At 37.2% G+C, this 17785-nt stretch overlaps 7 protein-coding genes across 7 annotated transcripts; 4 read left to right on the forward strand and 3 right to left on the reverse strand. All coding sequences in view use genetic code 12, as the record gives it.

Moving 5' to 3' along the window:
- Positions 1-155: 155 nt before the first annotated feature.
- On the forward strand, positions 156-3314 carry DEHA2D15356g (DEHA2D15356p; the record flags this gene model as incomplete). Its single annotated transcript, XM_459150.2, has 2 exons — positions 156-158; positions 285-3314. 2 exons carry the CDS (start codon positions 156-158, stop codon positions 3312-3314), a joined length of 3033 nt encoding a protein of 1010 aa, XP_459150.2.
- A 319-nt stretch (positions 3315-3633) lies between these two features.
- On the reverse strand, positions 3634-5280 carry DEHA2D15378g (DEHA2D15378p; the record flags this gene model as incomplete). The annotated part of the gene is made up of 1 exon (XM_459151.1): positions 3634-5280. One exon carries the CDS (start codon positions 5278-5280, stop codon positions 3634-3636), a length of 1647 nt encoding a protein of 548 aa, XP_459151.2.
- Positions 5281-6490: 1210 nt separating this feature from the next.
- On the reverse strand, positions 6491-7552 carry DEHA2D15400g (DEHA2D15400p; the record flags this gene model as incomplete). Its single annotated transcript, XM_459152.2, has 1 exon — positions 6491-7552. One exon carries the CDS (start codon positions 7550-7552, stop codon positions 6491-6493), a length of 1062 nt encoding a protein of 353 aa, XP_459152.2.
- A 640-nt stretch (positions 7553-8192) lies between these two features.
- On the forward strand, positions 8193-9392 carry DEHA2D15422g (DEHA2D15422p; the record flags this gene model as incomplete). Its single annotated transcript, XM_459153.1, has 1 exon — positions 8193-9392. The coding sequence occupies one exon, from the start codon at positions 8193-8195 to the stop codon at positions 9390-9392; it is 1200 nt and encodes a 399-aa protein (XP_459153.2).
- Positions 9393-9679: 287 nt separating this feature from the next.
- Positions 9680-12028, forward strand: DEHA2D15444g (DEHA2D15444p; the record flags this gene model as incomplete). Its single annotated transcript, XM_459154.1, has 1 exon — positions 9680-12028. One exon carries the CDS (start codon positions 9680-9682, stop codon positions 12026-12028), a length of 2349 nt encoding a protein of 782 aa, XP_459154.2.
- A 144-nt stretch (positions 12029-12172) lies between these two features.
- DEHA2D15466g (DEHA2D15466p) lies at positions 12173-13192 on the forward strand (the record flags this gene model as incomplete). Its single annotated transcript, XM_459155.1, has 1 exon — positions 12173-13192. One exon carries the CDS (start codon positions 12173-12175, stop codon positions 13190-13192), a length of 1020 nt encoding a protein of 339 aa, XP_459155.2.
- A 39-nt stretch (positions 13193-13231) lies between these two features.
- Positions 13232-17316, reverse strand: DEHA2D15488g (DEHA2D15488p; the record flags this gene model as incomplete). Its single annotated transcript, XM_459156.2, has 2 exons — positions 13232-17267; positions 17312-17316. The coding sequence occupies 2 exons, from the start codon at positions 17314-17316 to the stop codon at positions 13232-13234; spliced, it is 4041 nt and encodes a 1346-aa protein (XP_459156.2).
- Positions 17317-17785: the final 469 nt, after the last annotated feature.

A 17785-nucleotide genomic window follows, 5' to 3' on the forward strand; every position in this document is an offset into this window, starting at 1 on the left:
TGACAGAATCGGTACATATTCCTTTTATGTTTTTGACACGACCTACCTTGCACTCGTCCATTATAATCAACCTACTCTGATAAAGAAAGTCTGGACTTAATATTCTTACATCAGATAAAGCTTAACGTATTTTCTGTATATTATAGATCATCAGAATGGTATGTGCAAATTATGAGGAAATTGATGTCAATTGAAGCACTGAATTGATGTCAATTAGGGCAAAAAAGAATTGAATAAAGGGATGCAATTTATCTTAAGATGGGAATTACTAACCAATAAATTAGGCTGGTGCTTTAGAAAATGCTCGTAAGGAGATGAATCGTCTTTCTTTGGATGCTGGAGAATCGGAGTATGGTCAAATCTACTCAGTCTCAGGTCCAGTTATCATTGCTGAAAATATGATTGGATGTGCCATGTATGAATTGGTGAAAGTTGGACACGAAAACTTGGTAGGGGAAGTCATTCGTATTGCAGGAGACAAGGCCACTATTCAAGTTTATGAAGAAACGGCTGGTGTTACTGTTGGTGACCCTGTTTTGAGAACTGGTAAACCATTATCTGTCGAATTAGGTCCAGGTATGATGGAAACCATTTACGATGGTATTCAAAGACCATTGAAAGCAATTAAAGAAAAATCACAATCTATTTATATCCCAAGAGGTATCGATGCTCCATCATTGTCTAGAACCGCTCAGTACGATTTTACCCCTGGTCAATTGAAAGTTGGTGACCATATAACTGGTGGTGATATTTTCGGGTCCGTCTTCGAAAACTCATTATTAGATGACCATAAGATCTTATTGCCTCCAAGAGCAAGAGGTACAATTACTTCGATCGCAGAAAAAGGTGCTTACACTGTTGAGGACCCTGTATTAGAACTTGAGTTCGATGGTAAAAAGCATTCTTACTCAATGATGCATACTTGGCCTGTCAGAGTCCCAAGACCTGTTGCTGAAAAATTAGCCGCAAACCATCCTTTATTGACTGGTCAAAGAGTATTGGATTCCTTATTTCCTTGTGTTCAAGGTGGTACCACTTGTATTCCTGGTGCCTTCGGTTGTGGTAAAACCGTTATTTCACAAGCCATTTCAAAGTTTTCTAACTCTGATCTCATGGTCTATATCGGCTGTTTTGCAAAGGGAACTGAGGTTTTAATGGCCGACGGTTCTAATAAGAATATTGAAGAAGTCCAAATTGGTGAAAGCGTCCTTGGTAAAGATGGTGAAGCTAGAAATGTTGTTGCATTGCCTCGTGGTAATGAAACCATGTACGAAATTAATGAATCAACTCCTGAAGAAGAAGCTGATCTTGCTAGAATTGCTTTCACTTGTAACGCAAAACACGAGTTAGTTGTCAACACTAAGCAAGATATTGCAGTCGAACAAAATTGTGTCACCTATTTTGCTCTTGAATCTGTTACAGATGAAGCTAACGGCCGTGAATTCTCTGTGGTGAAGTCCCAAACTAAAACCTTTGAAGAAAGTTCAATGGCAAAGGAATTTGCAAGCACAATTTCAAAGAACTCTATTGATTGGACTATTGAAGCTCGTGATGTTGGCCATATGAGCGACGATGTTCGTTGTGCTACTCAGCAATCCTGGGCACCAGTACTTGCCAGCAAAGAAGTATTGGCTCCTGTCGTTCAAGAAGCAGGCTTCGATGCTACTATTGCTCCTTACGTTTCTTACTTACTCGGTCTCTGGATTGGTAATGGTTACTCTGATCGTGTCCAATATTTGATCGATGGAAAGAATACGGAACTTATTAATCGTGTCCGTGAATATGATGAAGCCATTGAAAATAATAACCAAACTTCAGCTAAGACTGTTGACTTTTTATGGGATGTTATTAACTCTATGAGCTTCAAAGTAGAAGGAAAGTCTGGAAAAGCAATTCCATCATTCCTCCGTACAGAATCCTTTGAAGTCCGTGAACAATTCCTTGCTGGTCTTATTGACTCTGACGGGATTGTTACAAAGAACCCTCTTTCGGCTTCCGTGAGGACCAACTCTTCAAAGGTAGGAGAAGGGGTTATTGCGGTTTCACGTTCGCTTGGTATTTGCACTTCTGTGAAGGCTGAAAATGAGAGCTATATTATTAGTATGACTAGAAATTCTGCTTTGGAATCAGTCCTTAGCAAGTGTGCTCTTGCTGAAAAAACCACTTCAGTCCCAAGTCATATTACCCGTACTGGTCAAAATTTCGACTTTTCAGTAAAGAAAATCGAAGCCGCTGATTACTATGGTGTCACTCTTCCCGATAATTCGGATCATCAATTTATGTTAGCCAACCAAGCTGTGGTACACAATTGTGGTGAAAGAGGTAATGAGATGGCTGAAGTATTAATGGAATTCCCAGAGCTATACACTGAAATTAATGGTCGTCAAGAACCAATTATGAAACGTACAACTTTAGTGGCCAATACCTCAAATATGCCTGTTGCGGCCAGAGAAGCATCAATTTACACTGGTATCACGTTAGCAGAATACTTCAGAGATCAAGGTAAGCATGTCTCTATGATTGCTGATTCGTCATCTCGTTGGGCAGAAGCTTTGAGAGAACTTTCTGGTAGATTAGGTGAAATGCCTGCAGATCAAGGTTTCCCAGCGTACTTAGGTGCCAAGTTAGCTTCCTTTTATGAACGTGCAGGTAAAGCCGTTGCTTTAGGTTCCCCAGATAGAATTGGATCTGTTTCGATTGTTGCTGCTGTTTCTCCAGCTGGTGGTGATTTCTCTGATCCTGTTACCACCGCGACCTTGGGTATTACCCAAGTTTTCTGGGGATTGGATAAGAAATTAGCCCAGAGAAAGCATTTCCCATCTGTTAACACATCGATTTCTTATTCCAAATATACTAACATTTTGGATAAGTACTACGAGTCTAATTATCCAGAATTCCCTGCTTTAAGAAACAAGCTTAAGGAAATTTTGTCTACTGCTGAAGAATTAGAGCAGGTCGTCCAATTAGTCGGTAAGTCTGCTTTGTCTGATTCTGATAAGATTACTTTAGATGTTGCTAACTTGATCAAGGAAGATTTCTTACAGCAAAACGGTTACTCTACATACGATCAATTCTGTCCTATTTGGAAGACATTTGATATGATGAGAGCCTTTACGTCTTACCACGATGAAGCACAAAAGGCTGTTGCCAATGGTGCTCAATGGGGTAAATTATCTGAGGCAACTTCAGACGTGAAGCATGCCGTTTCGTCATCCAAGTTCGTTGAACCTTCCGAAGGTGAAGAGAAGGGTAAGAAAGCATTTAATGAATTATTGGCGAACATTTCTGAAAAATTTGCTGAAGCCTCAGAATAAGTTCTCTGTTTTAATTCTGTACCTTTTTTTTATTATTTCTAGATGACTGTCTATATTTGTCACTTTTAGATGACTATCTATTTTTGTTCTACATTTGTTTCGGTATAGCTAAATGTTTATATTCATTGTTTTCGTTTAAATATATGCTATTTCAATATTCATGTATGAATACAGATGTTATCTTGCATATTTTTCTGTTGATTATTCGAATTCCGTACACAATGTGTTTTGTATTTGCATAGTGTGATGTATATATTTCATTGTCATATATCCCCAAGAGATTGTCAATTCTCGTTGGATCACTCATTCGTAGAAATATTTATGTTGGATTAAAGCACATTTTACCCGTTGAAGAGCATGCGTTCAAGAAACTTTGGAAACAATCAGACAAAAAGTTATCAAACCCATTGAGCAAATCACGTATATCCTCATCCATTGAATCTATGATGGCATTACTGCCTTTTTCTGGCTTATGACTTGAAAAGCAATCTTTTGTTTCGAAGTTTAAATCATAATCATTGAAAGGTAATGCTTTCGGTGTATAAGATGGCCCATCTATTGGAGTCAATTCTTGTTGAGTACTTGATTGACGTAAAACTTTTGTGACATGAGAGCATTCGCCTGGCTTAAATGGTTTGGGTATAATCGAATTGGAACTATTAATCTTAAATTCAATTTTTTTAAGACGCTCAGAAATTTCTGGTAATTGGGGTACGAGAGTGTCTCTCATGGGCTTATTCCGCTCTTTATCCGTCTTGCTATGGTTAATGGTCTGATTTTGATTCTCAAGGTCAGGAATTGCAGCCTTTCTGTTAAACCAAGCTTTCAATGTAATAAACGGATTATATGGATTGATTTTCGCAGCCTTGGCTTCTAGTTCAAAGGTTTCTTGTTGGTAGGGATGTTTACCGTCCATAGTGTCGTCAACGTTGAATTGAGAGTGTCCAGGTCTCCATCTGGCCATTATTTCTTCCATGTAGTCTTGAAAATAGTCTGCTCTGGTTAGACTTGCATTATTGTGACTAAAGAGATTGTTTGGTCTTAAAATCTTTCTCTGGTTACTCTCGATTGGAAGTGCAAAAGGGGGATGGTGTGGACTTGTTATGGTGGCCTGGATGTCACTGTACAGAATAGGGCTTTCTTCCTCTAATTCACTAGTAACTTCGGACTCGATTTCAAAAAAGCTACTAGGTTCTGAATTATGTAGCTTAATTGACCCCTGTGGCTTACTATTGGAAGAAAAACTAGATGCAAATTCTCTACTCGATGTTAACCTACCGAGGGACCTCCCCATTCTCATGGGAGAGGGACTCCTAGCACCACCAATTCCCTTCTTTCCGAGGTTTTCATTATTGACGTTTCTTGCATCTCTGCCTAAATGTGAACTGCTCGGTAGGCTGCGAACTCTGTGACTGACAGAACTATTCCCGAAAATTGTAAGAGATAATATTCCTTCACCCCTGTTCCCGGCGGAATGAGCTTGTTCCCTGTCTGGATTATTACAATTATTGAGTGACTCAGTTTCATTTCTCTTTTTAAATTCATTTACAAATTTTCCAAAATTTTCACAATTACGATCAAATTGTGCATGCTTGGTGTTAACCAGATCCAGTTGTAATATATTCGAACAAGACTTGTTTATGGAATACCGCGTTACAGACAACATACTTAGATTCTCGTTGAGACTGTTTCGTGCCATTCCGAGTGGATATCTAGTAGCTGGTGCAGATTGCGGATACCGTGGACGTTGAAGTCGCAGACCACTATATTCAATCCCTTTCTTCTCCATTGCTTCAAGCCTATCGTATCCTTTGTCATCGATGTCATGTATAGCACCTGTAAACATACTAAAGTACTGTACGTATATGACGTATTTGTCAAACAAAGAAGTATCCTTAAATTTGTGTTGCAGCCATTTATTTGCGTCGCAAGCACCCGAGAGGCTCACCGACCGGTTTTTGTCCATCTTTTGGTCACTACATCCAAAATAGCCAACACTTCCAATTGGTCCCCCAATTCCTCTAAATAACGCTCTACATTTCAAACTACATTCTGTCTTTATTGCCTAAGGCATATATTCATATACGGACACTCCAATTAAACAAAATTGCAATTGGTGCGGTTACTAAGAACTAGAATTTAAACCAAGACTAACAACAAAAATACCGGCACCCTCAATGGCAACCATTGCCAATTCAACATAGATCACACCATAAATTCCGACTAACTATTTAACCATTCTTTATTACGTTTTCAAACATCAAACCTACTGGAAACTTTCTTGCCATCAATTAGACCAACATTTCCGCTATACTGTTAATCCTCATCCGCTTATTTGGATCTAGCTCTAACCTTCCGTCTCTTTCTCTTAAGTCTTCTAACTCTCTTTTTTCTCCACTTATCTCTCATTGTTAATGATAATTAGTGTATGTAGTAGAAGAACAAATACAATTAACATAGGAGTCTTTTGCAAAATTTATATAATACCAACTACTCGCGCAACGTCCAACTTGCTCACTAAATGACTTTGAAATATCACACGACCTGCTTTTTGACGAGCGAGGGTTAGTGTGACTGTGGACTCATCATGTGAAAAGAACTAGGGCATTCGAGTAAAGGTTCCATGGTGCATGATGGAATCTGTGGAATGATGTTTATATGGTTGCACCCTCGAGAGCTTTTTGGACTGAGTGAAAGTTGTATTCGGTAGTTAAGTAGTGACTTCAAAGGCAATTGAGGATTTTCAAGGAGGGATCAGATACGACCGATACAATGACGGTCAGAGGAGGGTAGAGCTAGTATTTTGCAGATGGGAACAAGGTGATTTTGGGTGTTCAATAGTTAATACTGTTGGCTCAATTGGGTCCCAGTCTTTGGGGATATGAAAGGTCATGTTAGATTAATCAATTATATACTGAATATGTAATATTATTAATACTAACAGGTATCAAAAAGATCTTTTGATCTTTTACAGGAAAGTAAAAGCTCTCTTCCTTTGATCATACTTTCTGGAATAGAGCCGATAATCAAAATATGTGATAATTAAAGAAAGAGTCGTGAAAATAGATACGACACACCGGAAGGAATAGAGTATAATATAGATATTCAAAGGACAACAAATCTACAGAGAAGATGAAATAGAACTTTGAATAAATAGCGAATCTATAGAAACATATTTACAGTTGTTGCGTGTTTTCAGCTTTCTTCAACCGATGTGACTCTTGTCTCAAGGCCTTGAGGAGGTCCTCTTTTAGGTGTGGCAAATCGAAATTTTGACAGAGGCCGTCGATGATGTCGGGGGTAATAATGATTTTTTCGTCAGAGAGAAGGTTATGGTCGCTAAGTGACGTGTTTGACAGATAAATTGCATCCAAGTGATCAACATGCTCGAATGCAATGTGCTTGGTGTCATTGACGGTTGATTGAATAGCCTTTTTCTCGGAGGATGCATTTGCAGGTGCAGACGGCTTGTGGGTACAGTCTTCCAACAAATAATCCAAGTGCTTAACTCCTAGCAAAGCCTTAACATTGCAGTAGAGTCTGTATGCAATATAGAAACCTGGAACATTAGGCACTATTGGAACTAATGCAAAGGGCAAACTAATAGGGATACCAATGGCACATAGTATGGAGTATTTGAGGTGCGTTTTGTAAGCATCGTCTCGGAACAGATAGAGTTGATTCAAGATGGTGGTAGGTGACTGGAACTTAGGATGGTACAACGGGATAGGTTTAATCTGACTCGAGGGTATTTTTAACTCGTCTGCTTGAGATTGCATGAATCGGGTGGAAGAATGCGTAGTCTGCTTGGCATAATCGTCGTTGACCTCTCTGATCATCCATTTCTGCGATGGAAAAGACTTCAAACAATTTTCTTCGTACGGAATCGTATCTAACAACTTCTTGATCAACCTGACAATCTTGACGTTAACGCTAATCTCTGATTCGTTCAACTTTTTCCACCCTTTGCTCGCCACAGACGTGATCTTCTCTTCGAGCTTGGTCACCCACAGAATCGACTTTGCCTGAGTTACATCTAATACCGAAGGCTGGTGATTACAGAATATATAAGATTTGTAGTTCGTGATGGGAATGGAAAGTACATAAATCGAATCATTATCTATTGGGGTGGCGACCTTGGCCAGGCTTGATTGACACCTGCCAATGAAGAGTGCGGGTCTTACTTCACCAATTCTTAATCGTCCAGCCTGACGTTTTAAAACACTCGAGACAACCATCGTATTCTTCGATACGCCTATAGTACTGATCATTGTAGACGTACTATAATTCTATATCCAACTAAATCTACAAAAATAATACTTTCGGTCTTCTGATAATTGATGTTCCAGCATGTCGCAGTATTGCTCAACGTGACCGACATATCAATGACGTTAGCATTGCCTAATTTCACTAAATGGTCTACATGATGCCCGTAATACGACACACTGGCGGCATTTTAGTTGTTTGTAGAGAATAAACATCGTCAAGGAGCCACTTGACGCAAATTAAAAGCTGACCCGTAGGCCGTTATAGCATATTTATGTCCTCATCGCTGAAAAATTTCAGAACCTCCCCTCCTTTTTTTTTTCATTCTAGAAAACGATATTCTGTCTAGCTAGAGAACCTAGACAAACAGAAACATGGGCGCAGGATATACTCGATTGAAGATACAGTCAATTGGACTATAATATTGTAGAGTCTCCAGTGTTCCTTGTTCCTTATCATCGGTAGAACAAAGTATATACAGGATCATATTTTTGTTCCATAAAGAGTATTTGTTTGTGTTTCCCACTATTAGGCATTGCTATTAACTAAGAAACTAAACGAATAGAGCATTTTTAACAGCTAGACTAATTAGAAGCATATTATAGTAGCCTGATGTCAGAACTTGATGGAGAACGGAATCAGGGGGCCCCAAACTCAGGAAATAATCGAGTATTGAGTTCAGGAAATAGTTTGACCGAATCTAGACAGTCGTTCACCAAAGCACCAACTCATGCATTTGACAACACCAGAGTTAAATCGTACAGTCATAAAGCAAATATAATACCCCCATATGTGTTGGATACGTTATCGCAGGCACATTACAAGGACCAATTAAACAATACGAATGTAAATAGCAATCAGCCGGACCCCAATCCATCACTCAAGACGTCTCATTCGAAAATTGATGATGAAGAACAGTATTTGAGTTTCTCCAACGACCCATTTGTCAAATCGATGAATAATAACTGGCACAATCTTTTGCGGTCGGTAGAACAGCGTCCAGCATATGCTCCGGGGAGAATGAAGTTGGACGACGATTTCAACACCGATTGGAAGTTGGATGGTCCATGGGGAGGAGAGGATAGACTAAAGACGGCGTTGTTGGGCCAATCTTCCGCAGAAGAGGACACATATATTGCAGATGATATTGGGTGTTTTGGGTGTTTCGGCAAAAATAAAGACGAAACACTGGACCACGATCATCCTAAGGTGAGGTCGAAGGCTGGATACTGGATGTCGGACGAAAAGAGAAAAGACGTGGTTCCAATATTAAAGAGGATATTCGTCCAGAACCCTCTTGTACCGCTTCTCTTAAGAATATTGATTATATGTTTCTCTACATGTGCCTTGGCCTTTGCATGCTCGATTTTCGTTCTTTCCAGACATAAGTACGATGGAAGCACCGTCGAACAACAACCCAGTACCATAATGGCCATCGTGGTTCAATGCTGTGCCATTGTATATCTTATCTATATTTCCTACGATGAATACAGTGGGAAGCCTCTAGGGTTAAGAAATCCGTTGGGCAAAATGAAGCTTATTATGCTTGATTTATTATTCATCATATTTTCTTCCGCAAACCTTTCCTTAACATTTAATACCCTCTACGATGGTGAATGGGTTTGCCAAAATGACGATACACCAGAGTTGAGATCCCTTGGTATTTTTACACCTATAGTGAGTTCCATATGTCGAAGACAAAGGGCTTTAGCAGCCTTTTTATTTTTGGTGCTATGTTTATGGGTCTTGACTTTTACAATAAGTATAATTAGGGTGGTAGATAGAGTTAGTGTATCACCCAGAAACGATTGAGTTGTACCTTTTATAGTAATTTAATACACTAGATTTACTGCATTTGTTAGTTATAATAGCTATATCGAATAGATTGCGTGTAGTGACCAAAAGTTGATTTTTCTCACGGCTACTACTTCAATAGAACATTTGGTATAACATGGATATAAATCAGATCTATACAGTTACTATAGAATTAATAAGGATTACATTTGAACTTCAACCCAATTGAGTTTCTCGGAGAATTAGCTTGAAAAGAAACGTTGAAAATCAATAGGAATCAATTGTCAGAAGTGTAGGTTTAAAATATGTCTCAATCGTTCCCAGTGGCTAGCGATTTGAACGCTACTTGGTCATTTATTCAACCAGGGTTAGAATTTATTTTAGGAGCTCAAGGTGATCAGGGGGTGACGTCGAAGATGTACATGAACTGTTATACAGCTATTTATAATTATTGTGTCAATAAATCACGCCATGGATCTGCCAACACACCTGTGAGTGCAGTGTCGGGAAATAATTCGTATTCGTTAGCAGGAGCAGAAATCTACGCAAAATTGGATGAATACCTAGTGCAATTTATTACGAGCTTGAAAAAGGATCCTCTGGATTCGTTCTTGGAGTTTTATGTTAAGAGGTGGACAAGATTTACCATAGGGGCAGGCTACATGAATAATGTGTTTGATTATATGAACCGTTATTGGGTCCAGAAGGAAAGATCAGACGGAAGAAGAGATGTTTTTGATGTCAATACGTTGTCGTTGTTGAAATGGAAGAGTCATTTGTTTAATAATAATGCGGATAGATTAATCGACGAGGTGTTAGATCAGATCGAGAAACAGAGAAATAATGAAATTGTTGATACGAATTACATCTCAACGGCTATCAAGTCATTAGTATACTTGGGTATTGACATTCAGGACTTGAAAAAACCTAATTTAGTGGTATACATCAAACATTTTGAGCATAAATTCTTACAAAAAACTGCTGAATATTACAGCAAAGAAAGTGCTAAGTTTCTTTCACAACATAATGTAGTTGATTACATGAAGAAATGTGACACAAGATTGTCTGAAGAAGTTTCCAGATCTAATAACTATTTAGACAACCACACTAAAAAGTTTTTGTTGGAAACCCTTAATACTGTTTTAATCAAGGATCATGCTCAGGCGATGTATGATCAGTTTTTAAGGTTATTAGAACAAGATGAAATCGACCATATTCAGATTATGTATAAATTATTAGCTCGCGTTCCGTCAACATTACAACCATTAGCGGATACTTTAGAGAAATACATTAAAGATGAAGCCTCAAAGGCAATAGAAGAAATTAAAAACCCGTCCGAAGATATAGAAGATCCATCCAAACAGTCTGCAGACGCAAAATCTTCAAAGAGAACTACTGCTGGTCTTGTTAGTCCAAAAGCTTATATTCATACATTAATCAGTATTTATATCAAATTTAATGATATTGTTACCGTTGCTATTAATAAGGATCCAATATTCATTAAATCTTTGGATAATGCATGCCGCTACTTTGTCAACAAAAATTCGATTGCCATTCCAACCCCTAAATCCAATTGTAAGACTCCTGATCTATTGGCTAGATATGCCGATGGATTCTTAAAAGCTACTAGTAGAGAGTCGGATATAATTGGCATGACCCCGGATAATTTGATGATTATCTTCAAATTCATTGATGATAAAGATGCATTTGAAGAACATTATCGTCGTTTATTGGCCAAGAGATTAATTAATAATAACACTAAATCAGACGAATTAGAAGAAAGCATCATCCAGAAATTACAAGAAGAAAATTCTTTAGAATATACATCCAAAATGACGAAGATGTTTCAAGATATGAAGTCTTCCGAAGATTTGAAAGTGAATGTAAGAGAAGAATTAGGCCAAACCGATAATCAGGTTAAGGATTTCACACCATTGATTTTAGCTCAAAGCATGTGGCCATTTAAGCATCTGGATGACTATAAATTAAAGCTCGCACCCGAATTAATGCCATCATTTAATAAAGTTCAAGAAATCTATAATAAGAAACACACTGGAAGACAGTTGCAGTGGTTATGGAATCATGGAAAGAGTGAGGTGAAGGCTAATTTATCACGTAAAGGAAAGCCTCCATTTCTTTTCACTGTCAGTAATGTCCAATTAATGATTCTTTTAGCATTCAACAAATCGAACACTTTCTCATTTAAAGAGTTATTCGATACTGTGGGTGTCGCTAAACATACTTTTGAAGCCCACTTATTACCGTTCACTAAATATAAGTTAATTGACCAAAGCCCACCAGGAGCTGAGCTCTTTAATAAGGATGACACCAAGTTCACAATTGTCGAGGAATACAAATCTAAAAAGTTGAGGGTCAATTTTGTGAGCTCAATTAAAACAGAGCAAAAACAAGAAGAGGAAAATACTAATAAAGAAATTGACGAATCAAGAAGGAATTATCTCTCTGCTTGTATCGTCAGAATAATGAAAGCCAGAAAGCAAATGAAGCATAATGAGTTAGTTAATGACGTAGCTACACAATCGTTATCGAGATTCCGTGCTAAGATCATTGACATTAAGAGAGTTATTGACTACTTGATTGAAAAAGAATATTTGCGCCGTATTGACAATGATACATACGAATATTTAGCTTAGTTTTATAGCATTGTGTACTTACGATTCTTATGCCTACAAGTCATAATTCTAACGATTGTAAAAAAAAAAATTGAGCCGCATTGTATACAAAAAGTTATCTTCTTCTAACACTATATTAAAAAGATTGTTTAATTACGAAACGACATGTCTCTAGTAAAAAGGCAGAAGATAGATGATGGCGATCGTAGGGCATTAGTCCAATCGCGGCTGCTTGGAGCTAGAAATGGAGGAGGTATATTGTATAATGAAGCAGTAATCCTCGAGGGACACGAAGGATCAGTACTTTCTACAAGATTTAGCCATAATGGTGATTATATAGCATCTGGAGGATTAGATAAGAACATTCTATTATGGAAGTTACCATATAATGAAGAAGAAGAATCTCCTAACTACGGAGAAATAAAGGGACATAAATCGGCTGTTACTTCTGTGAGATGGCTATATGACGATATAACATTAGCCAGTGCAAGTGCTGATACAACTGTTGGGTTTTGGGATGGTGAAACTGGAAAAAGAACCAAAAAATGTATAGGGCATGAGTTAGCAGTTAATGATATAAGTGTGTCAAAGGATTCACTTGCACTTAGTGCCAGTGATGATGGGTCAGCATGTTTGTGGGACCAAAGACAAAAGGAAGCAACGAATAAAGTGACGACCGAATATCCATTGTTGTCTTGCACATTCAATAATAGAGGTAATACATTTTATATTGGAGGAATTGACCCTAAGATTCAGGCATATGACATGAGAGTGATGGATAAACCAATCTGGACTTGTGAAGGCCAAGTAGACTCTATAACATCAATAGCTATAAACAAAGATGATTCTATATTATTGTCTCGGTCTGTTAATGGTATATTGAGGACTTATAGTGCTCGAGAATTTGTTCCTGAAGGTATTCCTAGGATGAACCCATACATATATGATGGCGCTCCTTCAGGAAATGAATACCAATTAATAAGAGCATGCTTCAGCACGGACAATGTTTCGATAGCTTCAGGTTCGGAAGATAAAACAGTCACCATATGGGATTACAAATCACGAAAGATACTTAATAAAATTTCAGGTCATAGAGGTGCTACGCTTGATATTGCTTATCATCCGACAGAGCGTATTTTAGCATCTACTTCTACGGATGGCTCAATTATAGTTAGAGAGATATAGTCTGATTTGTATATTGTACAATAATGTAAATATAAAGTTTTAAAACCGTACCTTTTTACGATAGGGACCATCAACATGCGTCTGAACCTTATCGTAATTGGTTTTCATCTCCGTATCTTGTTCGTTCGAGTCGACAAATTTTCGAAGGAATTCGCTTTGTGCAAAATTTTTGTTAAGCTTTTGGTTTTTAATGTTACTTAAGAGTGCCAAATTATCTTCATTAAAAAGGTAAGCGTTCCATTCCTTCAACAAATAAGAACCTGTTGTGTGTTTAAGTATATCCTTGTGTTTAAGTAAGGAATATTCCAGGTTCAAGTTTTCCACATCTCCAGTTATGGATGCATTAGAATTTATCGCTGGCGCAACAATTGTTGCAAATTCTTGTTCATTAGCCTCATGTTCTAAAAAATTATGCCTCAATATAAACTCTTGCATTCCGGTATCGTCTATAACATATCTTTTTTGTAATTTATCAGTGTCCTCCCTTCCAAAATCTACTGACTCTTCATCGACTGATCTTCTTCTATATATTTCTTCTTCCAATGTCCCTTTCAATACTAAAGTTTCCACATAAACGTCTTTTGTTTGCCCAATTCTGTGGGCTCTTTTTATTGCCTGAGCTTCAATTGACCTTTGCCATACAGGATTGATAAAATATACCCTGGTTGCTGAAATAATAGTTAAACCATGAGAAGCCAATCGCAAATCCATGATTAGAGTCACTCCTCCGGGAAAATTACTAAACTCTGCCAAATTATTGGTACGTTGAGATGGATTGATAAAAGTTGCGTATAGAATATATTTGATACCCAATACTTCCAACAATTCTGTCAAGTAATAGGCACTATCTTCAAACTCAAAAAATACGAGTGATTTTATCTTTTCTTGTTGATGCTCAAGCAATCGGCTTGCAAGGTACGAAAGTTTAGCAGAGGCAGTACCTAAAATTCGAGCAGCTTTAATAGACTGGTAATTCATATTGTGGTCGTCTAGCGATTGGTTTGTTTTGATTTCATCTGTGAGTTTCAAGCCGTCACCATCTTGTCTGACTAATTTTTCCTTCGGACTTACATCTGTCGCTCTTCCATGAGGATTATTAGACTTCGGAGTTGACAATACAGGTGTTTGTGATTCATATCCTGGCGTGAAGTTTTTAACAATATTTGGAACATTAATAGCATTTTCTATTTCTTCTGCTTTGACATTCGAGTTAAGGTCTTGATTATTATCTTGCTTGTTAAATCTTTCAGAATTTCGTTTCATATTGTCTTCCCAATAGGAAGACCAAAATGGTTTAGAGGACAACTCTAATTTAGACCGCAACGCTTCTTCATTGTTCATATCCATGAACCTATTCTTATAAAAGAACTCTTGGATAGCATTGAGATGAGGAGCTCCAAATACACTAATATCATCACGCTTTCCATTTTTATCTGCTACTTCTAAGACCCCTGTTCCAAAATTCTTAGTAAAAATGTCAGGCAAACCGGAGACATAATAATTCATTTCATGTAATAATGCAATAGTTCTCCACCTTGGATTATTTAATGCTATTTTAGAGGCTTCAATAGACTTTTTTAATAGGGAAATATCATAGTCGCTGTATACTGAGTTGCCGCTCGCCTTTCTTTTCTTTAAGGACAAATTACAGATGTGAATTAAAGTTTCTATATCTTGTTGTTTAAACCCAGTCCAATGGAAAGTTGCCCTTTGTAAATTAGTGATTAATCTCCTAAGTTGCTGACGATTAGATGGATGAAACATATAATCAACATCCATTCTTTCGGAGGAAACAGCATTCACCGCTAACACTGCTGTGAATAAATTGATTGCAATTTTGTTATGATAAGATGGGTTCAAAAACACTGGTTCGTGATGTAGTGAAGGCAATTTTAAATTCTGTTCTATGTCCTTTAAAGCATGTCTAACAACGATAGCATTTAGCAAATTCGATAAACTTACAGTCGAGCCATACGAGTTTAAAGATAAAGGTTTTATTATTGTATTTGACCATGCCTTAGATTGAGAGTGAAAAGGTTCAATTTTAAGGAAATTACTTACTATAGTTCCCAATTTAATCAAATCCTCTCTTTCGTTAAACTTACTCTTAACAACATAATGATTCTTTTTCAATTCATTTCCAGATTTTTTCTCCGATGTTTCAGTTTGTTCTTCATCCATGTGTAATCTTGTTAAACCAGAGGTAGGTGTACCTGTTACAGCCCAGCGTCTTTCAGAATGTAAACTTTTACAAAGCAAACTCGTCCTAGAATTCTTGGCCTGTACGCTATGTCCTTCGTCAATAATTAGGCGTTTCCAATATACCATATCTAACGGGTTGTCATATTTATTTGGATTTCCAAACTGCTTTGCAAGCAAGGAATGTGTTATAAGAATCAAATCAAATTTTACCAAAGCTTTTGGATCATCAGGTAGTTCACTCACGAAAGTCGAGTTTTGGGAACACATTGGCTTCTTGAATTGGTTTGAAACAAATAGTTTATCAAGAAATGATGGATCAACATGCTTTTTCAATTCATTATTCCATTGATGAAAAAGGTTATCGGGAATTATTATTAAGGTAGTATTACACAAATAAAGTGTTCGATAGATTCTTCCTTCTGGAGACAGATAATTATCTATAGACTTATGCCTGGTTGATGTCTTCCGAGTTCTCAAACTGTATGTAGAGTCATAGTCATGGTTTTCAAAAGGAATTCTAAAATAACCAGGAGAGCTTGATAATCGATTAACCACAGATGTTGGAATATCATCTATGTAATGTTTCCAAGGTAAAGAGTTTTGATTTATGCATTCCTTACATAAATCAACTAGCGTCTTCAAAGAATGAATTGGCCTTGAATTATATTTGGCTGAAGCCTCTGTATTTATCTCATCATTATCATCTTCGCTATACAATAAATACGACTGGGGAATTCCAGATATATCACATTTTGTCAAACATATGAGACTCAAACATATAAGCGTCTTTCCCAATCCCATATTCTCCGCTAAAATACCACCCTTAGGTAGAGAGTACAATTCTGGTTTGGAATAAAAGCTTTTGCTATCCATATCAAAGTAGTAGTGGATTCCTGAGCCAGGAGACATGATTTGAATAAAGTTCGGTACTAAAGCCTTTCTATCAATGGATTCCTTTTCAAGCATTATACATACAGACGTGACTTGAAATGGATATAGTTGAGAAACAACACCATTTATTGAATGTGTGCCATTCTTTGATTTACGTAGTAATTCGATAATAACGTCCTCCGGATTTGGTAACAAATTGGATTCTTTAAAATTGCTTTGTTTATTTTCGTATTCAGTCAAGTCTGGTGAAACAATATTATTATAAATCTGCAGAACTTTAGTACCAAATGACTCTTCCGTAACCTTCGAATGGCGTTTAGAATAGCCCACAAATGGTCTGTTCAGAGTCCATCGATCAATATGGAAATTAGTTTCTAAGTTGTTCCGGATCTCGTATGCCGTATCATGACTTGCAGGCATAGTAGGTATTAACAATACACCATTACTGATATACTTACTCAATGTATGGTTTGAAAAGATACAGTTCCAACCTTTATTTGAATAATCCAACACTTCAAGAAGTTTAAACCATATATCGCTGAATTTCCTTTCTAAATTTAAATTCTTTGGCTTCAGCAATCTCCATTCGGTTAAAAACCGAGCTCCTGGGATATCAGCCGGGATACAATATAGCCTGACCTTACATATGGTTGTATATGACGATGACTTTGGATATATTTGCAACTTTACAAATTTGAATGTAGCCATAACATATCTGAAATCGATAAGAAACTGGACATACTTAACTATGGGATGCACATGTTCTTTGCATATATAAACAAAGAAGTCAATATCCAACCAATTCCAGCCATAATTTTGCTCTTCACCTATCTTGCCATTTTGATTTCCATTATCAATTACCTTGATGCCGCCCAAATCTGAATGGTTGAATGGCAAGTCAATGAAGTTTAAAGTGCCAACCGGAATTAGATTTTTCAAATCATTCGAAAGTTCTATAACTTTTTGATACAAAAACCGCTGTCTATTGTTATATCCATTCATATATAGTACAATTAATTGACATACCCCATAGATATATCTGTGGATTCATCTCCATCGTGATCGCTGATACGAGTACTGTATATAATAATACTAGTAGATTTAGTATAAGATAACACTCTAAACGATATTAAATCAGTATTCTAGCATATACTGCGTGTTGACAAGATATTATGAAAGGGAAGGAGACTGCTTTCAAACACTATGAGATACCTTGATACTTGTCCCAAACCATATGATATTTCGCAGAGGTGTAGTTTTCTGATTATAAACAAACGCTATCAAATAGGTCACATTCCACTTTTCTGTCTCGTAATCAGTATTCAATAATAACAGGAACAATTATACGATTCGGCGTATACTTCCACTGAAAGTACTAGCTAAGAAATCAATCAAAAAGATAGATTTTGCAGCTATATAGAGATGTCGCAATAAATGTCTCTCACCGAGCAAACCCCTTTACGGAATTAGTATCAAAGGCTAAGCTGCCAGTTAATGTTA

Source organism: Debaryomyces hansenii (genome assembly GCF_000006445.2).
Source record: "Debaryomyces hansenii CBS767 chromosome A complete sequence".
Lineage (NCBI taxonomy): Eukaryota > Fungi > Ascomycota > Pichiomycetes > Serinales > Debaryomycetaceae > Debaryomyces > Debaryomyces hansenii.